The following is a 19,640-nucleotide window of genomic DNA, read 5'->3' on the forward strand; positions in this document are numbered from 1 at the left end:
CCCATTTGTGAAACTACCCATCCACACAGGGAGTGCTGAGAAGTCTGGTCATGATGTTTTTATTTGCAGAGGGCTGCTTTCAAAATCTCAGAGTTCCTTCAAAGAAAATGGCAAACACAGCTTTAAGTCACCAGTAAAATTAAGTGTTTAAACTGGGTTTTCCTCCAAAAAGCACAAAATGGGAAGATTTCCGATTTCATCAGCCTCTAAGCACAGAAGGGAGTCGAAAACGTTAAGGAAAGAGACAACATTCCACCTCTAAAGGTCAGTTTAAGGGCTTTTATATAAATGTTGGATACCAGGTGGACACTCATAAAGAGGTAACAGCATTCGTGAAGACATCTGGATTGTTCCTCAGAACCACAGTATTGAAATTGGTGGGATGACCCTTGAAGGAAACGCTGCCAGTATACCTCTGCTTTACAAAAAGGGGTCATCAAAACATGATGATATTGTGCAGATGAAGCATCACATAGATCAGATCAAGAGACCTGAATGCGGGGGTTGATGGTGGTGGGTGCTGGTGTATGACTGTTGAGCATGTATCATATATAAGAATACTGTCCCAGTCAACACCCTTTGAATGTTAATCTATTCAACACCTTATGAGTTTGTTATTATTACTGCAATCTTAGGGATGAGGAAAGAGAGCCCCAGAAGTAACTTGCCACATAATTAAGAAGAAGGTGCAACTTAGACTAGCTTAATTACATTTAATTAACCTACATAGTAACTCCAAGAATCAACCAAGTCACTTGCCAGGGTTATAGCAAAGTATCTCATGTCAGTCGCAACAAAGAAAAAACACTGTCTAGGGAAGGTTTCCATACTAATGCCCAAATTCTTCAGCCACGAGGAAATGTGATGTTGCAAGGGAAACAGAGAAGGCACAGAATCCTAACCCTGTCTCTGCTTCTACAAAACTTCCTAAATGGAGAGACTTTCTGGCAGATCATTTGTATCCTGGCTTCATTTCCAGAGGTGGAGTTCTTAATACTGTTCTTAATACTGTGTTCAAGTGAGCCAGAGGTCAACATACATGAGCATTGGGAATCCACAAATTCCCCACAACTATATCAAGTGTATTATGTGTATGTGTATTTTTTCTTGTAAATGTCACATCAGACACTCAGAAGAGTCTGGGACATTCCTCTCTGTCCCCCACAACCAAAGGAAGGTTTTCAGTCCTCAGCTCTTTTAAGTTACAATTTATCCCTTGTGCTCAATAAGCTTTGGCCTATCAATGCTCAGAAAGGCAACAAGGTATAGTAAAAATAGCACTCTTTCACTTACTAATTTCTTCACTTAGTCACTCATTCAAGTATTTATCAATTGCTTTTACACGCTCTTCTAGCCAATGGGAATTCAGAGACAAATTATTTCTGTGAGCTCCCAGTCTAATAGGAGAAAGATACATAAGGAGGTAATTATAAAACAATATGTAATAATCTCAATAATGGAGATTTATAGGTTATAAAGAGAAACATCTAATCTAGGCTGAGAGGGTTGGGAAGATTCTGACATGAGCCTTCAAGAATAAGTGGAGTTAACCAGATGCCAAAGGAAAGTCATTCCGGGCAGAGGGAAAAAAATCAAGCACTTGCCACCTGGCAGGAAACAGCATGGTAGATATATGGGGGAACTTCCAACAGCCTAATTTTCCTAGAACACAAAAAGGAAGAGAATGGTAAAAGATGAGTCTGGGGAAGTTGAAGGTTAGGTTATGGAGGGTATTAGGTAATCTAGCTGCCGGATGGAGAGGGGCTTGAGAAAATTCTGTTACATTAACCCAGCCTGATGTGATGAAAACTTATACAGTGATAGTGGTCATTTCCTTCCCCTGTAGACTGGATTCTTGCCTTAATTCTGACGTTTCTGTCACTTGTTCTAGACCTACTACAAAATATCAACATAGTGGGTGCTCAGTAGTTTATGTTGAATGAATAAATTAAGAGTAAGAACAAGAAGGTGCATTTCAGGTTTGAGAAATATTTTGAGTATCAACATGGCAGTAATTGGAAATAGAGTGAATGTGGAAAGTGAAGAAAAGGGAAATTGAGGCAGCTTCTCACAACCTAAGCTTTGGAGTCAACCAGATTTGGGTCCCAACTTCTGTCTTCTGAACTTGAGTCATCCTTGTTTGAAACAAGTAGGAGTGGAAGATGGCGGTGATGGCTTAATATGGACTAAGCTCAATATAGAATTAATCATTTGTACATGAAAGAGAGAGAGTGAACAGAGAGACAAAAAGAGACAGACACAGAATCCTAAAGATGGAGAGCAAGAGAGGAGAAACAGAAAGGGTCAAAAAGAGAGAATGTGTTTTGAGGGCACCCAGGCTTTAGGGGCTGAGCAGTGTGAGGGATACTCTCCACCTGATAAAGTCAGGTATACAAGTATGTGGTGTTATTAAGTAGGTGCTCAAGAGGATCAGTGCAAAGGAGAGTAGGAAGCCAGAGAATGAAGAGAAAAAGCAGAATGACAGAGACTCTGCTGAGAGGAGAAAGGAACAGACTCAGCTCTTCTCTTTCTGTGCAAATGACCCCAGCTCACACCTGATCCTCCATTACCTGGTATCAATCTGCTGATGCATTACAAGAACACAGTGCCTCTAGGCACACCTGTTCAACAAAGTGACTAGCATTTAACAAGTCTGAAAGGGACCCACTCATTCCTTTGCAAAAGTCCAGTTCTCTCATTTTGCCCCAAGGTGTCCATTGAGGGTTCACTGGGAAGCCCCAGAGACAGCAGAAGTTTGATGTCACATCAGGAGAATTCGCCCTGAGACTCTCTTCGGTTCTGGGTGAGGTGATTAGCCAGGCTAAGAGGCCCCTTTCTGGAAGGAACATCGTGGTAATTGCTGACAGCCTTCCCTACAATGGATGGAAGAGTTCAGAAATAACAAGAATAATGAATAAGCAATCAGTCTATTCTGGGGTCTGCTATTACTGCCCTTCTAATTGGGTGTCTCAGAGTCTCCTGGGATTCCCTAAACTACAGCACTGTTCCCAGAGATTCCAGAAACCGAGGCTGGAGACATAATAACTCATAACAAACATTCTTATGGGAAATGATGGCCATTCTGGAAGCTGTGACAAGATTTTTGTCTTCTCCCTCCCCATGATCCCCTGGGCAGGCTGGACATGAGAAGTCTTTGAGCAGAGAGCACACCTGAGTTTGAACCCCAATTCCACCAATTCCTAGGCACACGGCTTGAGACCCAACACTTTACCAGGCGCGCCCCACTTTTCTCCTCTAAACCTAGGGTGAACAGCTCCTGCCTCATAGGGTTTTTGTGAGGACTAGGGCTAATATATGCAAATTGCCTGGCACATAGTAGACTTTGAATAAATGATAGCTATTCATATTATTATGATAGAGGGTATCTTTGGCAAGGATGCAAAAGACTGGCAGCCTGACAAACTAGAAGCCAGAGCTGCATTTTGGAAACTACCGCTGAAGTGTGCAGTAGTCTTAATTAGAATTCTCATTAAGTTCTGATAATAAGAAATGTGTGAGAAGACACTTTTCAATCTCCCAAGAGAAGACAGGAAGTGGGCAGATTTAAAAAAAAAAAAAAAAAAAGGCAAAGAAAAGTAACTTTCGGTGGCATCTCATTTTTGTCTTCTTAAATGGACTGAGTGTTAGGAGGAGTGACGTGAAATGTCCCTTCTGTGCTCACCTTTTTACCTAATGGAGTTGTCTCATCACACTCTTGCCTGAGGACATCATAGGACGGAGCAAGGTGTGAGCGGGTAGGTTTGGATAGGAGTTTCGGGATTAAGATTGTAAGTGGCAGAATTGTTCTAGAGGATCCCTGTGTATGAGGTCTGCCAAGTGACCCAGGTACAAAGTAGAAGCTTTAAGGTAGTTGTTTGGGGGAAGTAGTCTTAAGACACAGGAGGAGGGTCTAGGAAGAGTAAAATAGGAAAGAAGGAAAAACCCAGTCTCAGGGGGCCTCTATGGAGCTGATTACCACTGTGAGGAAGGGGGTTCCAGCCCCCCAGGACCTCTGAGGAGCTGATAGAATACCCTCAGAATTGTCTTCCCAAGAGAGGGAAATGGGAACTATGTACCACCAGTCCCCAACTCCCATTGGACAGTGTTTAGCCCACGGGGTGGTAAGCCCCTCACACTTCCAGCATTACACATGCTTCAAAATGGCTGCACTGGGTCCTGATGTGATCCTACATGGTAGAAGCAGGAAGGCACTAAGGCAGACGGCAGAGCTCTGCAGCACACCTAGGCCAGGTGCTACCTGGGTTCACCTGTGCAGCTGGTTGCCACAGCAATGGCTAGTCAACACCACTGGTCAAATGGAAGTGATACTGGAGGTGGGGTGAGGGGCTGAAGTGTTCACCAGACTATTCTCTGTCTGCAGTCTCTTTGACTCTGAGTCCAGAGACATGGGAGCTGGGAAGCTGTGCAGCCTCACACACAAAGGGCAACATCTTTGATTCTGCAGAGCCTCTGAGAGGCTTCCCATCTGCCATTTCATCTGTTCCTCATAGAAATCCTGCAGAAGGACAGGGCAGGGGTGAAGAGCCCTACTGTGCAGACAAAGAAAGATGCTCAGAGACCTTCCACAACCGGGTTGGAGTATTTGAGATAGAGCCAAGCCCAGGTGCCTAGAAGTGATTCTCAGGGGTCCACCAACTACTCACTTCGGAATCTCTGATGTGTTTGTGAAAATGCTGATTTCTGGGCCCCTAGAGCTACCAGATCATGGTTTTCAAGTTTGAGTGCTGTTTTATACAAGTCACCCGAGGGCTCTCTCTATTTGCAGCAGTTGCCCATGACTTCACAACACAAGGGTAAACCAGGTTCCAACCACAGGGTCTGCTTCCAGGGCCTTGCATCTAAGTCTTTCCAAGCCCAAAGCTAATCTTCTCCCAGAATCCTGGAATGAATACAAAAAGTTGCCTACTACTATAGGATCCCCAAGTCGATGTCATTCTAAGACTGAGAAGCAAAAGGAGGAGAAATCGAGACATTTTTGAAAGCAGGGTTCCTGGCCAAGAGGACCAGAAGAGTCCTCCAAGGTCACAGTCTCTATCCATATCCTGTGGATGAGGAAAACAATGTCCAATATCATGCAGCTTGTTCCAGAGTTAGAATTCAAGCTACGGATTTCCTGGTGCCCATCCCAGTGTGCTTGGGGATCCACCTCTCTGCAAAATTGCAGGGAAATCGTCTCTGCTTTCCAGGCCTTCCCGTACCACCACCCACCCCTTGCCCCCATGCATTAATGAGCCATGCATTCTAATTTGCTCTTCCCCAGGACTCAGGACGGCTACTTGCACTTATACACCCACACCTACCCCTGACTCCAGCCCCCAAGCTTTAACTGAAGCTCTGGATGGTTTGCTGTTATTTCCATGTCATCCTAAGTCATACCACAGAGTCCAGGTTGAACTGAATTGCCCATAACTTCATAGACTCTGTAACCTTCAGAAGGGCCCTTGGAAAATAGCAGTGGGAGGCAGGAACTGGCTAGGGCAGAAGGTGACAGAGTGTCCAATTGATATGAAAACTAGGTCTGTGGGGAGGGCAGGAGGGTGCAAGACAGAAATGTAGGGAAGAAGTGAAGGAGGGAGACCATGGGGCAGAAGAAGAGAGAGGAGAAGGCACAGCATCGAAAACAAGACATAGAGAGGAAGACAAAGAGAGAGAGAGATCACGTATTAGGAAGGACATGGAGTCTGTAATTTACACGTCTGCCTCCTCCACTAGCTGCCAAGGTCTTGGATTGCAGGACCTGTGTCTGATTCATTTCAGTGTACCAATGCTTAGCCCTGAGCCTGACATATAGCAGAAGTTCAGTATATATTTGTCAGATAAATCAGTGAACAGAAAGACATCCTTGTAGAGCAAACCTACAAAAAAACATATTGTTATTCCTATTCTACGAATGAGAAAATTTAAGTCAGAGAGGCTAAAGCAGTTGGCCAGGGTGCCACAGGCAATAAAAAGGTAGGCCAAGACATCATCGTAAGCCAGAGTGACCCCAAAGCCTCCCATTAGCTATATTTGGAGAGGTAGATGCTACAAACTTCCTGTGCTTATGATCCAAGGAAAACTCATCCTACTTCTTGGGGCTAGTTGGGTCAGGACTAATGTCCCCCAGAAGACAGAAAAGGGAGGTATGATCAGCATAGTTGGTGCTTCACCCAGATGCCTTCATATCCCTTTTCTTATTTCCAGCCACCAATCTTTCAGACTCTGTGTGCCTTTGATTATAATTACCAGCACCTGAGATTCTGAAACTCTTCCCTTGGGCTCCTGGCACTAGGTTCCTGTTCCCCTTACACACAGCAAGCCAGTGTTCCTGGGGGTTCCCATCCCTTTTGCTGATGATGGGAAGGTGTGTCAGAATGAAAGCCCAGCTTCTTTGCTTGGAGTAGCTGCAAGTTCTGAGGAGCATTGCACACCAGAGCTACCCTCCATGGGACATCGCCTGAAATTGCACCCTTGTGTAGCTTTTCTCCCTTTTGTCTGACTCCAACCTTTCCCTTACTAGTCCCTCCTTGGATCTCTTTCTTCCTTGCATATGAATCCTTGTCTTGGGATCTGTTTCTGGGGATCCCAATATAATTGAGAAACAGCAAGCTACCCCATTAGCCTGGGAATCCATGAGAAGCAAATATTTTCTATTAATAACAGCACCCATTTATTGAGCAGCCACCATGATTAAATGTTTCACACACCTTACTTCAAATGTTCAAACGACATGACTAGGTAGGTAGGATTGTGTCCATTCTGGAGATGAGAAAACCTAGGCTCTGAAACAACTCCGTAATCTCCCCAAGGTCACCTGGCTAGAAGTGCTAGGGAGGGGATTTGAATCTAAGACTACCTGTCATCAAGGGTTTCCCCTACCCATCCTATCTCTCTTTATGACACTTGCTATGCATTTATCCATCTTCCATTTTCATTTGTTTTTTCCCAGGGAGGGAGGGACAGTGGCATAGAGATCCTTGTATCCTCAAGGCCCAGTACAACACTTGGCACGTAGTAGGTAATCTGTATTTGTTTAGTGAATAGCTAAATGAGGTACTTGAGAGGAACAAAACACTTAGAAGTGTCTCTAAATTATCTCCAAAATTCTATTGACTCTGCTTGAGAAAGCACTAAACATCCCCATGAGGCAGATTCCCATAGCAAATAATGAGACCAGTGATAAAAGCTTTAAGATCTACACGGCATTAACATTTGGGACCTGAATATGGGGACTCGACCGACAGCCAACTTGTAGAAATCCTGTACATTCAGCTCAACTGCCTTCGATAAGTGGGCAGCAAAACACAAAAACAAAATTACAGCATCAAAACCAGCTTCCAATTACCAGAAAATAAGGCACCTGCACATTATAAATCACCTCTTTAGGATATCCTCATTTTGTAGCTTTTAAGATGAAGACAATGAAGTGTTCTATTTGGATGTTGAGCTTCTTAAAAACAAGGTGCCCTTTTAGAATGTTTTCAAAGGAGGCATTATAAGATTTGAATCTAAGTGAACCCTCTGAACTTGCAAAAAGGAAAAATTCAAGATGATGTGAAAAAATTATTTCCAGCAACCATGACATTTCTTGATGTGAAGTGCTTTCTTTGAACAGTACAACACAGCACGAGTTGGGACTTGGAATCTGACAAGAAAATAAGCAAGATGCCAAGTTGACAACGCAGACATTCTTCTCCTACAAAGGGTTCACTTCTATAACTGGATCAAGACTATACCAGCAACTTGGAGAGGGCTGAGTGAAGTACTAGAAATGGTGGAATGAGCACTTGCTCTGTGATCATAAGGAAGTCACTTAACTTCTCAATGCCTTTACCTATTAAATGGTATTACTAGCCCTATTAAATAGAGTTTCTGGGAGGGTAAGACATTGGGAGACAAATTTCTTCGCCCAGAGTAGGTTAGTTAAGATGGTGATGGTGATAATGATGATGAAGATGAAAATGGTTAAGAGATGACATTTATTAAGTGTTTTTTATGTGCCAGACATTGTTCAAGATGTTTCATCTACTCGATTTGCTTAGGAAATTCTAGCTACTCTAACAGATAAACCCTGACATGTCAGGGCTTAACACAATATTAAGATTACTTCTTACTCATACAAAGTTCAATTATTGATGGGAACAGTGGTGGGGGAAGTCACTGCCCCACAAAATCATTTAGAGACTGGGGCTCACCAAGGGTCTGCCATCTTCAATATGTGGTTTCTGAGGTTGTGCTGGGCATTGACATCTATCCAGCAGGTGGGGGAGACAGTTGGGAGGATTATGCCAGAGGTTTTATGGACCACGTATTAGTTCCATTAATATTGTCTCAAACTCAGTCACATGCCCCCCATCCAGATGCAAAAGGAGAAGGGCTGGGAAGCATAGTTCTGGTCTGACCTGCCATAACTCTGTTACATCTTTGTTGGGCAATCATCTGTTTTGCCACTCATACATTCCATAGTAAAGGCCTCACACAAAAAACCTGAGGTGTGAGGGCTCTTATTACTTGAAGTATTAAAGATGGATAAGCTGAGGCACAGAAGGTGGTGGAGCTAAGAATCGATTCCAGGTTAGTTAGTTATCTCTCTGAAAGTGATAAAGTTGTTATCATTGTGCTTAGGTACTCATTACTCACAGAAGACACTGTAACTCAGACTTCCACACTGGAGGGACCTTAAGTCCCATCTCTGTCAGAAAGCCTCTAAGATGGCCCCAAATGGTCTCTAACTTCTGGTCTTCACAGCCTTATGCAGTCCTTTCCCCTTGAGCAACTTGCTTCTAACCAATAGAATGTGGTGATGTTGTCATTTCTATCATTAGACGACCAAGAGATTGTGACTTTTGTCTTGCTAGCAAATACTCTCTTCTGCTGTCTTTGATGGAGTAAACTAACATATTAGAGAGTCTCCCATAGAAAGAAATTGAAGGTGGCCTAAGGCCAAGAGCCAGGGAGGAACAAAACCCTCAGTCCAACAATCCTTGAGGAACTGAATCCTGCCAACAACTACATGAGTGAATTTGCAAGCAGATCTGCCCCACTTGAGCCTCCAGATGATACTCCAACCCTGGCTTACAATTTGAATGCAGGCTCACAAGAGATCCCTGAAGCACAGAACCCAGTTATTAAGCCATGCTCAGATTCCTGATCTCTTATAACAAGTAACAATAAATGATAATACATAACTAACAGACCATCTAAATGCAACATTTTTTACTACCATGGATCTCCTTAATGATGATTTTATCCCCTGTAGACCTCTAGATCTGAAAAATTCCTTCTACTCAGCAAACCATATTCATTGAGCAAGAATTTATCTTCTTTCCAGTTTTAAAAATTTTATCAAAATTATAACAGGGTCTTCAGTAAAATCAGGTCCCTGACATAATCACGACATTGCCAACAGCCAGGGAGATGGAAGAAAAAGCAATACACTAAGTTCAGAATTGTCTCACTCAGACCCAAGGTTAAGAAGTTTAATGAGCTTGAGGTTTCTTCTAATTCCTTCTGTGGGACCTAGGAATGTGATAACCCTGAATGGAGGTTTGAAATATTGAAAGTACTATCTGGAAACTGTGTTCAGAGCTTTATGTAGACTATATTATTCCATTCACACAACAACCCTTTGATAGGTGCTATTATTATGCCCACTGGAAGCAGACATGGGTCTTCTGACTCCAGAGCTCTTACTCATATCCAAAAGACAACACAACCTCCTAGAGAGGGGAAATGACTTTCCAAGAGTCATACAAAATTAAGGGACACCTAGTTAAAATTCCTAGGTTCCTGTCTGCTTGTCTCAGAGAGCTCCTCTGGTCCAGCTTTCTTTCCCACTCTCCAGACACTAACCCATTCTGGAGACCAAGTACAGTTTTGCTGGTGACATATGGAGGATGGGGGACAGATATGAAGACCATGAAGGACAGAAAGATCAATGGAGGTAATGTCACGCCAGTTGAGTGCCTCCAGGTCAGTAACAGCTGGTAGGAATGGATACTGACCAGTGAATACTACCTGACCCAGAGGAGTATACTCCTCCCTGGGCTTAACTGAACAACCTTAGAGCAATTTTGGGACACATTACGGTTCCCAATTATTTACCGCAATGGAAGCAAGTGTGGGCATAGATCATGTGAGGATGAAGTGGATCATTGTGATAGGGTTGGCTTTAGAATCATATGGATCTGGGTTTGGATTCCCAACCCTGCCACTCACTAGAGGTATGATCTTGGAAGAGTCATTTCACCTCTCTGAGTCTCAGTTTTCCCTGCTTGAAAATGGGAACAAGGCCTCTTCCACAGAGCCCTGTTGAGAGGAGAAAATGAGGCAATGCATGGACAGTACGTAGCCCGGTGTCTGGCCAATAATAAAAGTTCAGTAATCGGCAACAGAAAGATGTGCTATTATTATCATATGGTGACTATTATCTTTCAAGGCTGAGAATGTCAGAGTTTATGAGGAATATTTATTTTAGTTTTAGGTGATGAATATATTTCTAACTACATTTTAAAAAAGACTAGAATCTGAAAATTTCTGGGCCAGTGAAGTCTTTGTAGTTAGGATCTTCTAAGCACGGAGCTGGGGAGTGCTTACCTTGAATGGAAAGATATTATTATTAACTGTCTCCAACATGCTTTTAAAAATAGTCCCCAGATGGGGCGCCTGGCTGGCTCAGTCAGTAGAGCATGTGATTCTTGATCTCAGGGTTGTAGGTTTGGGCCCCATATTGGGTATAGAGATTATTTAAAAGATAAAATCTTAAAAACAAGAGTCCCCAAACAAATATGATAAAAGGTTCCTGAACCTTAGACAGAGGGGTAAAGAACTGGGGGTTTCACAGCCACTACCCCAGTGTTTGACCTGATTCCAGGGAGTTGTAAGGACATTTACCATATTTGCAACAAAAATATGTATACAACATGGTATGTGGTCAAGAGCTTGAGGGTGAACCAGAAAGATCTGGGGTTCATTACACTCTGTCACTGACTTGCTGTTTCTTTGTCCAAGCATAACCTCTCTGAGCCTCAGTCTCTTATTCTGGGAGTGGGGGATAATAAAATTACTATTTCATAGGATTGTCATAGGATGCACCGAAATAATGATAACAAAAGCTAAATCCTGAGTGTTTACTAGGAGCTCATTAATGTCCTTAAATATTACTTTATTTCTCACAGCAGCCAATGAAAGATATACTATTATTACCTCTACTTTAAGGATGAGAAAATCGAAGCATGGTGAGAAAAGAAAGTAGCTCTAAGTTTTTCTAGTCCATGGGTGCTTAACCTAGACCCACAGACCCTCAAGGGGATCTATGGGTAGAAATTTTTGGGTTTGGGAACCTGGATGGGTAAAAAACAACATCCTTATTATTTATTTATGTTTATAATTGAGGAACATACAACATTTCAATTAGAGGATTTACTAGCTTAATTGAAACGTTGTATGTCTCTCAGATATAAACATCAGCAAAAAGCCATCATGATATTAGCAGTGACCTGGGACTGTGTCACTGACAGAATCATGGATGCTGTCACATCAATGTGCACTTGTAACAGATAGCTCAAAGAACTGTTTGCACTCATCACTACATTGACACCTGTCATTAGATCCTGTCATTTAAAGCAATAGTTACAAATCACATATATTACTGTATCACACATGTAGGTCCTTAAAATATTTTCATATATTACATTTCCATATAACAGGTTTACTTTGTATTTCATTTTATGCATTTACTTTTTAACCATTAATGTTTTTAAATTATTTTTGAGGGGGGGGAGGGGAGTGAGGGGTAGAGAGAGACACACACACAGAATATGAAGCAGGCTCCAGGCTCTGAGCTGTCAGCACAGAGCCCCATGTGGGGCTTGAATTCACAAACTGTGAGATCATGACCTGAGCCAAAGTCAGAGGCTTAACTGACTGAGCCACCCAGGTGCCCCCATTTTATGCATTTAAAATCATTATTCTGAGAAAGGATATGCAGGCTCCCACTGAATGCCAAAGGAATCCATGGCAAGAAGAAGAACTCTTGTAGTAAGTCTATGGCTGTTAAAGTAATGGAAATTCCTAAGCATAAAGCCAAGTAACTAGCAAGTGCTCATGGCATAGTAGTCAATACAATAATTATTACACGCTGCAAAATCCTGTTCATCTATGAGCAAACACTTGGAAATGATAAAGGACTTAATCCTGTTGACTATATCAAATGCCACAGTGAGAAGTAGGGGGAAACACCCAATCAAGTGAGAGAGTAGGATTGGAGACTTTTCTACCTCCTCCTTCTTTGGAAGAAGAAAGAGAGTCTTGAAGAGCACTAGTTTCAGACACGAGGGCACATGGCAAATTAGTGTGAGAATTAATACCAGCAACCAGTTCTTCCGGAGTCAGTCCCCTGTCTTGTATGGGATACAGTCTTCCAACACTGGACTTGAAGCCAAAGGATTAGTTAGGGTCCTTCTCTCTAGAAGCACACATCTCCATCCCATGTCCTTCTTCAAGGGCCCACAGATGAGCGCACAGATGCTGGATGACTGGCAAATGTGGTGCAATGTTTTTCAGGTCCAGGGGTTACTGCACTGTGATGACTGAACATCTGTTACAGTGAATCCTGAGTCCCCATTCGGACTCACTTCATCTTGGTTGAAGGAGCTTGGGAATCAGCATTTTTATCCAGTTTCCCCACTGACTTACTTGCTCATCCTAGTGACCACTACTCTGTAAAAGTCAAAGCATGATATGAGTTCTGGAATCCAAATCGCAGTTCCACTGCTTACTAGATAAATTCCTTGGAGAAAAATTACTCAAGTTCTAAATAGAACCTACCTCCAAAGCCAACACTGCCTACCTCATACAGTCGTAGACCATATGTGGCAACGCATGCAAAGTCCTCAACAGTGCTTTGGCATATGATGAGAGTGCTACAAATAAACTTTTACGTGGTAGTGGTTGTTTCTGAGTTGTGACCAAGCAGCTTCACTAGTGTGAGAGTCTGTTACTGCCACACACACACCTCTGCCCTCCAAAGAGGTATTATCTCTGTCCTACAACCACATCCCGGGGGCTATGAAGTCTGCTGTCCCTGACTCTACCTGCGAAGAGCTCGTAAGCACTGGAGGAACAAACACCCTGTGCCATCCACACTTCTCTGGTGACCGCATCTATGCCCCAGAGAGGAAGAGAGAGCGAGCCCGTGAGATCTGCTTTGGGAGATGCCAAGGGACCCTGTGACCAATGAAGGATCTCTACTGCCCAAGGCAAGAACCCTAGCTCAGACTGCAGATTGTGGTCCAGTATCCTCTGTGTTTGACATAGGTGACTCCTCTAAGTGTCCAGTGAGAAGCTTCATGCCAGGAGACCTCAGAGCACTGGGTCTGAGCAGCCCCCGTGAGCTCCTGCCTCTTCCCTGTGTCCTCCCCCAGTGGCTGATTTCTAATAACCAATGGGTGCATCTCTGTGTCTGGGGCTTTCCCCAGGACTCAACAATCCCTCTGCCATCACCCAGGAGAGCCTGGGAGTGTCCAATCATTAACAGTCCCTGAGAGCAATGCTCAAATGGTGTCTGATGGGAGTTGGTGTGTATACAGCCCAGCACCATCAGCATTTGGGTGGGATGATTCTGAGTGTGTGTTCTACACCCTCCCCGAATGTTTCCCTGCACCATTAAACTGCAGTCACTCATAGTGGTAGCTGGCATGAGAATTTATCCTTTATTGGCTCTTTGCCTTTTCCTGCCTCACCTGCCCACCCCCTACTGGTGTTCCTTCATTTCTCAAATCAACTTTTCTCAGATCCCCTTTCTAGGGGGACCATATTAAGGCCAGTTTCTACTTGAACATTTCCAACAGAAATAATGCTCTTAACATTATTTTGTTCTTCTAACAGAAGCCAGGCAGGAAGTAAAATTTAACAAATAGCGGAAGAATCCAATCTCTTGTGTGTATGTGTGTGTGTGTGTGTGTGTGTGCACGCGCGCGCTTTTGTTTTTACAATGCTAGTCACTGATAAAAACAAAAGTGCAAATCTCAGCAAGATTCTTGACCAGTACAGATACATTTAGTTATGATGAGGAGACCTAGTAATGGTATATTTTTTGAAGGCAGGAAGTGAAGCTAAGAGACACAGACTCTTAGCAAAAAAGGCTTCCAACAAAAAAGTCTCCTGGAAAATTTGTGTAAGTTGCTACTAAGTAAAAGTGTCCTTTATCTGTAATAATTTCCCATGCATCCTGAATACCTATGAAAGATTTAGCTCTCTGTGCTAATACTGGTAGTCCCTGGTGGGATCCCTCTCAGATTAGGATGTGGGATCCTAGAAAATGTTAAACACAAATGGAGATCCAACTTGAAAATTTCCTGAGCAGACAAAACTAGTTTAGTCATACAAGCTAAGCTTAATTTAGTTTATTTTGCAAAACAACCAAGGCTCGCTTGACCTGCGATACCTCTGAAAATCATAAGCCAAACCTGATGTTCCCTAAAACTGACATTAGCTAACTACTAACCAGTTCTCTTCCGATTACAAAATTCTAATATTGTAACCAGTCACTGTGCAGAATGAACAATCACTGTCTCTCCATTACTTCGATGATTTCCAAACAATATACCTCTCAGCTTCATTCCATGTTTTGGTTTGAATGCTCTCGGTCCAATTGTCTTTTTGATGTGTGCACAATAAACTTTTACTAATTACCACCTTGGTGATGCCTTAGTTTTACTGCCATTTGTTTCTTCATTTTCCTGAATTTTGGACAAAACATACAGGGAAACCCCAACAGTATCACATATAATCAGTTTTATTGCCAGGTAAGAAATTCATATTAATATAGTGAATACATGTTTACAAATAAACATTCTTAGAAAACAAACAAATGTGTTTTTTTTTCTTCTTCATTGTAGGAAGTATTATTGGTATCATAAACTCTGCAGTTGTTGACAAGTATTAACACAGGTTTACTTGCAGAACAAAAGGTTACTAAAATATTCGCACATAAAATATGCTCCATTTACACAGAAAACTGGGGGGAGCTAGGTGGGGGTGCCAGGCAGAGCCCAAGGTGGATGGAGGCTGATATGTTCTGGGAGGGCAAAAGGAAGTCAGATTCTGGTCCCAATGGGTTCAGAGACAGGCATAAACTAAAGGCAAAAAGTAGAGGCTAATGCCAGGGGATGGGATGGGTCAGGGAGAGCCTCTCTGCTTTGTTCTAGCTTCTCTTTTCTAAAGTCCCCACTGTAGCTGAAGGATTCTTGCTGATATATGGCAGCCAGAGTTCCCTCAGTACCATGAGTTTGATCCACCCTCCCTAGAGGAGGCCAAAGAATAAACCTCCCTGTTCAACGGTCCCCGCTCACAAAGCCACCTGCAAGGTAATAAGACGAGGTCATGTTCTCAGCCGTCTGCTGCTATATATTAATGACCACAATGTCACCTTCCTGCCCAAACCCCCAACAAACCCAATTCACTGGATGGAGTTGACTCAGAAGAGAAGGAACATGGAGGAAGAGAATTTCCATAGTTTCAGAGACCAAGAAAGGTCCTCAATCAGCGTCAGGATAAAGGTGAGATCAAGTGAGTTGAAGTCAGGGAGCAAGATGAGCTATAAAGAGGGAAACTAGACTCCCAGCACCTTGGAGCTGGGGGAAACCTCCCAGAAAAGCCCACCCAGGTTTCTTGATGGATGTGCTGTGCACCACTCACAAATGCAAAATGATTTGTAGTAGGATGCGGATGTAGGACAGGTTAACACCCAGTCACAGAGAGAATGGGCTCCTTTTCATTTAGTCTGTCTGATGGAGTCCCTTGGGAGTGCAATGTCCTCACTGGGTGCTGGTAGATCTTTAAGAGCTCTTTAACATCTGCCTTTAACATCTGCTAATCTTTTTAATTAAAAAAAAAAAAAACACGGAAGGAGAAGAATGTGAGAAGGGGGGTGGGGGCTCAATCCCAAAGCCTGGCTCTAGAGTCAGATCCTTCTACAGGCAACACTATCTATCTAGAGTTTAACACTTGTTGCTTTGCTGTCTTTGTATTTGTTTTCTTCCTTCCTTTCTATTTAGGGTGATTGATACTCCTTTTCTATTTTGAATGATGACAGGGAGTTTTCCTTTTAAAAGTTCCAGGTATTAAGAATGAATCCATTTAGATACCACAATGGTGACACATGGGGATGCCCCAAACGGGCTGCAGTCCATGAAGAACTAACATCAAGGAAACACTGACCAAGCTTGGTGGTGTTTATTCCACTCTGGGGAGTGCTGGGATCCCAGCAAAGAGGCTGAGAAGGTGGGCACTATATTTCCTATCTCCAACCCACCCTCATCCCCCACCATTGACCAGCCCTGTTTTGCTTAGCACAGAGCCACTTTATAAATGAGGATCTTCGATAGCGGCTTCTGTGGACGATTTCATTTTTTTTTAATGGGCAGAGGTTTTGCTATTCAAAAAGCTTGGAAAGCTTGATCCAGCCCCAATTCCCTATGTTTCAGATGGGAGACAAAAGCCCAGTGAGATAATATGCATTGTCAATGTGCCCAGATCAGCTGGGAATGAGAAGGTGAAGAAACACCTGATTTCCCTGCTTCCATGATGCCAGAGGTGAGAGGTGAGTGACGCAGAACGTTGCACTTGGGCATTGAGGGGAATTCTCTGAGTCTTCTTGGACTACCATGTGCAGCCAGAAGAGCTGGTGGCGGGGGGGGGGGGGGGGGGGGGGGGGGGGGGGGGGGGGGGGGGGAGGGCGTGTCTCTCAGAGGTTCCTATTAATTGGCTAAGGCCATTAGGGACTGGTTGAAAACTTCTCACCTAAAATCAAAATCTCTTTTCTCTCCCCTCTCCTCTTTGGGCGTCCACTAAGCAAACAGAACTAGCAGGGAAACTGTCTTTGTTGGGATACCCAAGAGCCACTGGCTATAAGAACCGATCTGAAAAACCACCTCAGGGAATTCTGGGTGGGAGCTTAATTCGTGGAAGTATCTGGGGAGGTGGTTTGGAGGGACCATGGGAAATATGAGACCCAGAAATTCTTGATAGGTCTGGGGAGCTACATAATGGTAGAACTGGTGGTGACAGGGTGGGAGATAAGGGGGGGGGTCTTCGTCTTTAGGTACTCCTGACATTGCAGTAGCCCCCTCAGAGTGTGTGACGGGTGGGCTCACCAACAAAGGGTTGGGAGGATAGAAACATCTTCTATTACTGCAGGAAACAGAAGGGAGGGAGGCTAAGAGAACACAGGTTGCACTTGGGAAACAAGACTGTCATTAAACAGTAACACATTGAAGGCACCACCCACGCTTATGACGTTTTCAGTCCAAAGCAGCTGAAATTTGGCAGCGGCGGCGGCAAGGGCTGAGGGGAGTCAGGGAGAGACAGTTAATAGAGGACTGGTTTCTGTGTTTCTTGTCTCGGAGGCAAGGCAGGAAATGGGGGGTCTCCTTCTCACCTCTTGTTGACTTTTCAACTGTGAATTTTGTTGTCCTTGTTCTTGACGTCATTGTTCGTTTCCTAAGTCTCAAGGATTTGGGACAAAAATTGATTTGCTGTTTTTGTCTGCTTTGTAGTGGGCTTGTATTCATTTATCTTTGTTTTTTTTTTTTTTAAGAAAAAAAAAGTTATTTAACACTCTCTGGACCCTCTCCCCGCCATGAAAGCTCATCTTTCCCATGTCCATGGTCATGGTCTTTATGGGACTTCTCTAAAATGCTCTTTCGTTCTCATCGCTGTCGGTGGGCTCAGGGTCTCATTTATTCTTTGTGAGTTCAAGTGTGTTTTGTTTTTTGCTTCCAACATTGATGATATGAAAAGTACTATAAATAGAAGGGCTGGGGTCCAGTTACTGTCTCACGCTCGTCAAAACTGTGTGTCCATGTCACTAATTCTCGGGATTAGAAAACACTTATAATGCACACAGATTCCTCCCCGAATGACTCATCTTCTCAAGGACACTCGTGTCCACCCTCAAGCTCTCCTCTCCTCACACCCTCGGCTCTTTCACCCGGAAACAGACAGCGCATGGTAAATGTTATATGTGCTCAAATGGACAATTTCTCTAAGTTGTGCTACTTTTAATTCATCATCATGGATTTCAGTCTTAAGTCAGGAGGAAAAGAAAAAATCAGCGCCATGGTTTGGGCGTGTGAGTTGGCCACCTTGGGCCTGAAGTTGAAAGAGCCGTGCCTCAGTTTCCCCTCTACTGTATTGCTGAACGTCCCTGCTTCGGCCTTGCTCAGCTGCCTGTCGACACGTGTTAGGCATGACCCAAGAAAAGCGTGATTCCGCGTCACCAGCAGGTTTATGGTCGGTTGGTATGGGGAGTCAAGGTGTGGGGGAGCGTGTCGGGGAGGGCAGGGAGGGTGTGGGCCAGGGATATTTTTTGCCTCTCAGTTGAGTATGGTCTCCAGGATGCTCCCTGTAGTGAAAGCTCAGACAGTCACTTCTGTTTTGCTGTTGGTGATGAAGTATGGCTGTGGGGGTGGGTAGTGCTGGGTGCGAGTCCCCAAGGGGTCGCTGGAGCCCGACTCGGCTATGCCAAGCTTGCCCTTGTTACCGTAAGCCTGCCGCCGGAGAGACTGCTCGTTGGGGTCCCAGCCCTTGAAGTTGGTGGTGGAGTTGTAGGCCAGGGGATGTGGGGGCGTCTTGTTGGTGCGGGACTTCTGTCCATTTTGCTTGGCGGGCCCATGCTCGGGGCTGAAGGCCCGTGGCTCATCCTCCACTCTTACCGGGTGCAGAGGTAGGTTCCCCTTGGCAGCCAGCTCGGCCAGGTGCCGTCGCTTGGAGTAGAAGTCATCATTGACCTTGTCGGCTGTCCAAAGTGGACGGAGAAGGGGAGGAAGAGAGCAGAGAGAGGGAGAGAGAGGAGAGAGAAAGACAGTTAGGGATTGGCGAGGCTACCAGAGCACAGCATCAAAGTGGGCTGACAGTCCAAATGAGACACACACTAGAAACTCCATCTGGAACAGACAGAAGGAAGGAGGACAGAAGCAAAGAGGGTCGTGTTCCTTTCACAAGCAAGATCAAGACCAAGAAGGTAAGGGCATCCCCAACAGAAATTCTGGATTCCCCCCAGATAAACACCTCTCCACCACAACGCACCTAGCATTGTACTACCTTGGCTTTCTTAGGAAATTCAAGTGTTGTTTCATTAGTAAAATCATGCATTCTCATTAGAAGGAAATATTGAACATCTTGAAAAATACTCGTGTCTGTCACCCACCATGCAAGACCGCTGATATCAATACTTGGCTGTATTTTCTTCTGGTTTTCTCAGGAAACGTGGTTTAATTTGGGATTTCTATTAGCATGTTTCATTCCTTTCAGCAGTTAAGCAGTGTTCAAACCCAACTCTGCCACATCCTAGAAGCACATATACACATATATATTTCATAGGGTTGTTCGGAGGTTTAAATAATATGAGGTGTGTAAAGCATTTACATATTAGCCCCTACCACGCTAATTATCATTATACATCATGGCTTAATTTCCACATAACTTTCTATCAAGCGTTTCTCCGTGTTACAAATCACTAATGAACATTTTAATGGCGACATAATATTTCATTTGGTGGAACCACTAAAATTAATCGATCCTCCCATTGATGAACAGTCAAGTTTGCCAATCTGTTGTTGATATAAATAAAGCTGAAT

The 19,640-nt window shown here is 43.8% G+C and overlaps 1 protein-coding gene across 5 annotated transcripts in view; it reads right to left on the minus strand.

Annotated features, from left to right (window-relative positions):
- Positions 1-17,600: 17,600 nt before the first annotated feature.
- SHISA9 (shisa family member 9) overlaps positions 17,601-19,640 on the minus strand; it is a 281,487-nt gene continuing 279,447 nt past the window's right edge. For 3 of the 5 annotated variants that reach the window (XM_039233557.1, XM_039233555.1, XM_039233556.1), the window contains one exon: positions 17,601-18,799. In XM_039233557.1, coding sequence (XP_039089488.1) covers positions 18,420-18,799 — 380 coding nt within the window. In that variant the 3' untranslated portion in view covers positions 17,601-18,419. Of the gene's footprint in view, positions 18,800-19,210; positions 19,351-19,640 lie in introns of all 5 variants that reach the window. The other 2 variants (XR_005528626.1, XR_005528625.1) reach the window with 1 other exon arrangement.

This window comes from Hyaena hyaena, unplaced genomic scaffold, assembly GCF_003009895.1.
Source record: "Hyaena hyaena isolate Hyena2069 unplaced genomic scaffold, ASM300989v1 scaffold_76, whole genome shotgun sequence".
NCBI classification, from domain to species: Eukaryota; Metazoa; Chordata; class Mammalia; order Carnivora; family Hyaenidae; genus Hyaena; species Hyaena hyaena.